The following is a 7,822-nucleotide window of genomic DNA, read 5'->3' as shown; positions in this document are numbered from 1 at the left end:
ATGACATGTTAGGTATATATTTACTTGGTGTAACATCATCTTTTACATTATACAAAAAAAATTGGGCTAATTTTACTGTTTTTTTTTTTTTCAAACAAATTGCATTTCACCATTTATTGCAATGATCACCATTTTGTTCTTTAGGGTCTCTGCAAAAAAAATAATATATATATATATATATATATATATATATACACACAGTAGCTCACAGAAGTGAGTACACCCCTACATTTTTGTAAATATTTTATTATAACTTTTCATGTGACAACACTGAAGAAATGACACTTTGCTACGATATAAAGTAGTGAGTGTACAGCTTGTATAATAGTGTAAATTTTCTGTCCCCTCAAAATAACTCAACACACAGCCAATGATGTCTAAACCGCTGGCAACAAAAGTGAGTACACCCCTAAGTGAAAATGTCCAAATTGGGCCCAATTAGCCATTTTCCCTCCCTGGTGTTATGAGACTCATTAGTGTTACAAAGTCTCAGGTGTGAATAGGGGAGCAGATGTGGTAAATTTGGTGTTATCACTCTCGCTCTCTCATACTGGTCACTGGAAGTTTAACATAGCACCTCATGGCAAAGAACTCTCTGAGGATCTGAAAAAAAGAACTGTTGCTCTACATAACAATGGCCTAGGCCAGTGATGGCGAATCTTGGCATCCCAGATTTTTTGGAACTACATTTCCCATGATACTCAACTACACTTCAGAGAGCAAAAGCATCATGGGAAATGTAGTTCCAAAACATCTGGGGTGCCAAGGTTCACCATCACTGGCTTAGGCTATAAGAAGACTGGCAAGACCCTGAAACTAAGCTGCAGCATGGTGGCCAAGACCATACAGCTGTTTAACAGGACAGGTTCCACTCAGAACAGGCCTCGCCATGGTCGACCAAAGAAGTTGAGTGCATGTGCTCAGCATCATATACAGAGGTTGTTTTTGGGAAACAGACATATGATTGCTGCCAGCATTGATGCATAGGTTGTAGGGGTGGGGGGTCAGCCTGACCGTGCTTAGACCATATGCTGCACACTGCATCAAAAATGGTCTGCATGGCTGTCGTCCCAGAATGAAGCCTCTTCTAAAGATGATGCACAAGAAAGCCCAAAAACAGTTTGCTGAAGACAAGCAGACTAAGGACATGGATTACAGGAAACATGTTCTGTGGTCTGATGAATCCAAGATTAACTTATTTGGTTCAGATGGTGTCAAGAGTGTGTGATGGCAACTAGGTGAGGAGCACATAGACAAGTGTGTCTTGCCTACTCTCAAGAATGGTGGTGGGAATGTCATGGTCTGGGGCTGCATGAGTTCTGCTGACACTGGGGAGCTACAGTTCATTGAGGGAACCATGAATGCCAACATGTACTGTGACATACTGAAGCAGAGCATGATCCCCTCCCTTCGGAGACTGAGCCGCAGGGCAGTATTCCAACATGATAACGACCCCAAACACATCTCCAAGACAGCCACTGTCTTGGTAAAGAAGCTGAGGGTAAAGGTGATGGACTGGCCAAGCATGTCTCCAGACCTAAACCCTATTGAGCATCTGTGGGGCATCCTCAAATGGAAGGTGGATGAGTGCAAGGTCTCTAAAATCCACCACCTCCATGATGTCATCATGGAGGAGTGGAAGAGGACTCCAGTGGCAACCTGTGAACCTCTGTGAAATCCATGCCCAAGAGGGTTACAGTGCTAGAAAATATTAGTGGCCACACAAAATATTGACACTTTAGGTCCAATTCGGACATTTTCACTTAGGGGTGTACTCACTTTTGTTGCCTGCGGTTTAGACATTAATGGCTGTGTGTTGAGTTATTTTGAGGGGACAGCAAATTGACATTGTTTTACAAGCTGTACACTCACTACTTTACATTGTAGCAAAGTGTCATTTCTTCAGTGTTGTCACATGAAAAGATATAATAAAATAATTACAAAAATGTGAGGGGTGTACTCACTTTTCTGAGATACTGTATATATATATATATATATATATATATATATATATATATATATGTGTGTGTGTAATTTGATAGCATAAACACAAATTTTATTTTAGAGACAAATGACATTCTATTCTGCAATGTATGTATGTTTTATAAGCCAGGCAAATCTTTGAGCCCCAATAAAAACGTCACTTGTTTTTTTCATTGAATATATAATATAAGTAGCATAGAGGTGCAGTGTAAACTAAGGCTATTTGTAATTTATTTGTATTTATCACAGATATTTATATAGTCCCGCAAATTAATTCAGTGCTTTACATACTACACATTCATATCAGACCCTAGTGCTTCAAGGCAGAAATGCTAACCACTAAGCCACTGTGCTTTTATTTGTAATAATGTGAGGGCAGATGACACTCATTGACAGTTTACTGACATAATTCAGAATGGCGGGATTTTTCATGTTTAGGAAGTAGTATCTGAAACTCACACTAGGTCATGCTGCTTTTGAACTTGCTTACAAATACAACGTCCGATGGATCCTTATTATACTTGCCAATAAAGTTGACACAAGTGTTGACATTTACTACTCTGAAAATGAACAAGTTTGAAACTGATGTTTAAGGCCCCGTTCACATAGGGGCGACGCTACTTCGCACCGCGACCTCAGAGGTCGCGGTGCGAGCAGCGCGCCGCGACCTCGGAGTGGCCGCCACGGACTTCATAACATTGAAGTCTATGGCGGTCGCCTCCTGGTCGCCCCAAAGAAGCTCCGGACCCTTTTTCTAAGTCGGAGCGACTTGTGTCGCTCCTATTAGAACGGGTCCGCAGCTTCCCTATGGGAGGCGACCTACGGCGACCTGTGAGGCGACCAGGTCGCCTCACAGGTCGCCTCAGTGTGAACCGGGACTTATACAAAGTTTTTTTTATTACATTTTATAAAACATTATTTTACAAATAAACAATGAACTTCAGATGTATGATTGATACGCACGTTTACAGGGCAATTTCTGCATGCTTTGAAACACTCTGAGGGAGAGTTACTAAAACTGGCGCAGCTGTGCATAGCAACCAATCAGCTTCTAACTGCAGCTTGTTCAATTAAGCTCTGATAAAAAATAAAAAAACTGGAAGCGGATTGATTATTATGCTCAGCTGCACCAGATTTTGTGTGCTCCAGTTTTAGTAAATCTCCCCATCTATGTTTAACCACTTTAGCCCCGGAGGATTTTCCCACTTAACGTCCAGGCCACTTTTTGCAACTTGGCACTGTGCGTATTTAACTGACAATTGCGCGGTCATGCAACCCTGTACCCAAACAAAATTTATGTCCTTTTTTTCCCACAAACAGAGCTTTCTTTTGGTGGTATTTGATCACCTCTGTGCTTTTCATTTTTTTCGATATTAATAAAAAAAAGCGAAAAATTTGCAAAAAAATTTACATTTTCTACTTTGACAGTTAAAAAATATCCAATATATTCAATTTTTGTCATATATTTAGGCCAAAATGTATTTAGCTACATGTCTTTGAGTAAAAATTCTCAATGAGCGTATTTTTAACCGCTTTAAGACCGGAAGATTTTACCCCATAGCTGACCAGGCTATATTTTGCGATTCAGCACTGCGTTATTTTAACGGACAATTGCGCGGTTGTGCGACGCTGTACTGAAATTCAATTTATGTCCTTTTTTCCCCCACAAATAGAGATTTCTTTTGATAGTATTCGATCACCTGTGCGATTTTTAATTTAAAAAAAAAAAGAGCGACAATTTAAAAAAAAAAACAATATTTTTTACATTCTGATATATATTTCCAAAAAAAAATGTATAAATCAATTAACATTTTAGGCCAATTAGTTTTCTGCTGCATAATTTTTTTTTAAAAAAAAACACAATAAGCGTATTTTGATTGGTTTGCGCAAAAGTTATTGCGTTTACTAACTACGGGAAAGATTTGTCATTTTTATTGTTTTTTTTTTTACTAGTAATGGCGGCGATCTGCGTTTTTTTTTTTTTGCGGGACTGCGACATTGCGGCAGATCAAACCCCTAACTGACATTTCTGACACTTTTGGGGGTACCAGTGACATTAATACAGTAATCAGTGCTATAAATATGCACTGTTACTGTAATAATGACACTGGCAGGGAAGGGGTTAACACTGTTGGTGATCAAGGGGTTAAATGTATGCCTCATGCTTACTGACCAGTGTGGGGGGGAGGGGGTTGTGTGACAGAGACACAGATCGTATGTTCAGCTATGCTGAATCCAGTAATCTGTCACAGAGGAGATCCGCCCGCTTTGTTTACACAAGCGGATTTCCTCACTCGATCCCCGACGATTGGGGAAGAGCGGCGGTGATCACCGCCTCTCCTCCCCTGGCCCGACTCCCGCTGTGTCTAAATACAGCGGGAGCCAGCCTTCGGCGGCGCGTGCATGCTACCGAGAGGGGGGAGAATCTGGTGACGTAGGTCTACGCCGCCAGACCTTAACGAGTCACTTGCCGCAGTACTGTCAATGTGAGCAGTCGGCAAGTGGTTAAAGAATAGTTCCAGACATGGATATTTTATACATAGTTACATTGGTCAAGCTTGGACCAATGTGGCTACGTACATACCTGACTGATTCCCCTGTAGCTCTACTTCTGCATTGTAAACACAGGTCAGCTGCTTGGCACGGGCGTTATTCAGTGTAAGCTTTGCATTTTCTGAATGAATGCAAAGCATTCTCTGATTGGATGAGGTGAAGGGTGTGACATCACCACCAATCAGGGAATGCTTTGCATTCATTCAGAATGGCTGACCTCTGTTCTGTAAGCAAAGAATAGAGTGTAGCTGCTCGGCGTGAGACCCGGAAGCAAGTAGAGATCGCTGGAGTAGATTTGTCTACAGTCTCCAGTGGCATCTGCTAGGTATGGTATATAGTTACATTGGTCCAAGCTACATAGTTACATAGTTGGTGAGATTGAATAAAGACAATAGATCATCCAGTTCAACCTGTGTGGGTGTGTGTGAGTTCATGTCAAAAATAATTTCCCATATCCCTGTATACTGTGCTCACCAAGATGCATGGCCAAGAGTGTTTTAAAACAATCAATGCTTAATGAGTTCCACATCCTTATCACCCTGACAGTAATAAAATTTAAAGCGGAGCTCTACCAAAAAGGGGATGTTCTTGCTTTAAGTCCTCCTCCCTGGCTCCTGTTTGTGAAACTAAGCTTTTGGGAGAAGGGGGGAGTGGATACACTATTTTGACAGGTACCCACTTCCACTTCTGTCCTGGTCTCCTTAGGCAACCGGAAGTGGACGTTTTCCTTCCCACCACCCTTCTGAAGTTTTCTGGGATGCATAACAGGTCCCAGAAGACTTTGGTACTAGTCACAGAGTGCAGTGCCGCTTGCGCGGTGGGCACCCAGCTGTGAAGCGGAAAGCTGTCAGAGCCAGGTGCCTATAGTAAAGATGCTGGCACTGCCGAGGGAGGACACAGGGTGAAAACAACTGAGGCGTGTGCACCGCTGAATCACAGGTGAGTGGGTTTTTATTAAAAGTCAGTAGCTACACTTTTTTGTAGCTACTGACTTTTAATAAACACAAAAATGACTGGAACTCCACTTTAAGGTTAAACCACTTTTCCTCCAAATTAATTGAGTGGCCCTATGTCTTCTTACACTCCCTTTAATCATTTTTGTTCCTAAGCTAGAATCACCTTTGAGGCATTTGTATATCGCTATCATATCTCCTCTCAAGTGTCTTTTCTCCAGGGAATTCTCATTTAGTGCTTACCTCCCTTATCTAGATGGCAGCTTACTTCATCATAGAATGTTAACAGATTGGTTTGGCAACAAAAACCTTTCATAAATCCATGCTGGTTACTACTCATGATACTTTTTTTATCAGCAAATTCTTGTATATAGTCCCTTATCATCCGCTCCAATCGTTTACATACTATCGGTGTAAGGCTGACTGGCCTGGACCAATGTAACTATGTATAAAACATCCATGCCCAGAATTATTCTTTAATGTATAAAGCTGAATGAACCAGTCTGGCTTAACTGTGCTAGTAGAGAAGACAAAGGGGGGGGGGGCTTTCTTTTTTCCAGGCATTCTGCAGAGTAAGTAATCTGATCTCCAAAGCTTTTCAAATGTATTCAATGGCAGAAGCTGGTTTATGAGCCTGTAAAAAGTTCCTTTCTAGTAGTTAAACGTAGTAAATACAGTAAGTAAAAGGAAACAATTTTTATACTTATAAGAAAAATTATGAAATAACAATTATTTTTTTCATAGATTCTATTCATTGGAAGTTTTCTGTGCTCACTAAAAGCCAGTAGGCAAAGATGACTGAAGAAACCCTTTCTGCCTTTACTGGAAATAACACCATTAATGGCACAATAATTTCTGGTTTATCCAATCACACACTGGAAATGCTGCAAAGTAAAATGCTGCAAAATGTCTTACCAGCAATATACCTATTAATCTTCCTTGCCAGCACTCCACTAAATGTAACCTGTCTGTGGATTTTCTTTCGGAGCCAGTCGAAGAATCCAACAATGGTGTTCATGATTAATCTTACTGCAAATGATTTGGTCTACAGCTTGACACTCCCATTCCTGGCTGTCTATCACCTAAGAGGAAATAACTGGCCATTTGGAAACATCTTCTGCACTCTAACAACTATAATGTTCTATGCAAATGTGAACTGCTCCATTCTAACAATGATGTGTATTAGTGTGGAGCGCTATGTGGGCATTGTGCATCCTCTACGTTTTCAAAACTGTATGAACATCAAAAAGGCATTTATTTTATGTTTGTTGATCTGGTTGCTAGTTTTGTTAATTGACATACCATTACTGTATACTAAGATGACATTCTATGTGCATGAACTGAACATACTTACTTGCTTTGATATTTTGCCTAAAAATATGTTTTCTTCTCTTGTGACTTTCTATTTGTATTTTGCATGCCGCTTTCTGGCATTCTTTTTAATTCCCATAGTAACTATGTTAATTTGTTACTTGTCAATCATTACGGCTCTTCTGCGTTCACATATCAAGCAGTCTGCTGTTCCCAGGAAGCAGACAATTTATACAATAGTAGTGTTGCTCTTAGTACTGTTAATATGTTTTGTGCCAAATAATGTGATTCTTATCATTCATTCGCTTCCATCAGCCAAAAAGTACAACCTGTATGTGGCCTACAAGCTTTCTTTAGCTTTGAGTGGCCTTAATTGCTGTTTGGATCCCTTTGTTTATTACTTTGGATCCAAGGAGTTTCAACAGAATGTGAAGAGTAAAATTTATTTTCTTTTTCATAAAAACAACACAGACCAAAATATGAAAACACACACAAGCGAAGTTATCACTTTATCTTAAAGTATTATTTATTTATTACAGATACTTGTATAGTGCCATCAGTTTATGTAGTACTTTACATATATATTCTACATTCACATCAGTCCCTGCCCTCAAGGAGCTTACAATCTAAGGTCCCTAACTCACATTCATACATACACATACTAGGACCAATTTAGACAGGAGTCAATTAATCTACCAGCATGTCTTTGAAGTGTGGGAGAAAACCCAAGTAAGCACGGGAAAACAAGCAAACTCTATGCAGGTAGTGCTTTGGTTGGGGTTTGAACCGACCAAAGTGCTGCTAGGTGGTAGTGCTAAACACTTAGATCCAAATCCTAACTGGGTGATTTTTAATTTAAAAAATAGGACCTTTTTTTTAGACTTAATGATATGGGCTAATCAAAATAATTTTTGCTATTAGGGGCTCCACCTTTTTTATTAGCCCATATCATTTTTATTTAAAAAAAAAAAAAGGGGGAGATGATGATTAAATAAAAGTACCTGGGTGAGTAGATACTGGTG

The 7,822-nt window shown here is 39.9% G+C and overlaps 1 protein-coding gene across 1 annotated transcript; it reads left to right on the top strand.

Moving 5' to 3' along the window:
- The first annotated feature begins 6,238 nt into the window (after nt 1–6,238).
- On the top strand, nt 6,239–7,526 carry LOC309545189 (P2Y purinoceptor 8-like). The gene has a single exon (XM_082244326.1). The coding sequence runs from the start codon at nt 6,284–6,286 to the stop codon at nt 7,316–7,318; it is 1,035 nt and encodes a 344-aa protein (XP_082100452.1). The 5' UTR covers nt 6,239–6,283; the 3' UTR covers nt 7,319–7,526.
- Nucleotides 7,527–7,822: the final 296 nt, after the last annotated feature.

This window comes from Pelophylax lessonae, assembly GCF_965119305.1.
Source record: "Pelophylax lessonae genome assembly, chromosome: 2".
NCBI classification, from domain to species: domain Eukaryota; kingdom Metazoa; phylum Chordata; class Amphibia; order Anura; family Ranidae; genus Pelophylax; species Pelophylax lessonae.
The sequence above is the reverse complement of the archived record's forward strand: the minus strand, read 5'-3'. Positions and strand labels throughout refer to the sequence as shown.

What these genes read in the sequence shown, in the direction of transcription:
- LOC309545189 (XM_082244326.1), top strand. Translation starts at nt 6,284, where the DNA reads ATGACTGAAGAAACCCTTTCTGCCTTTACTGGAAATAACACCATTAAT.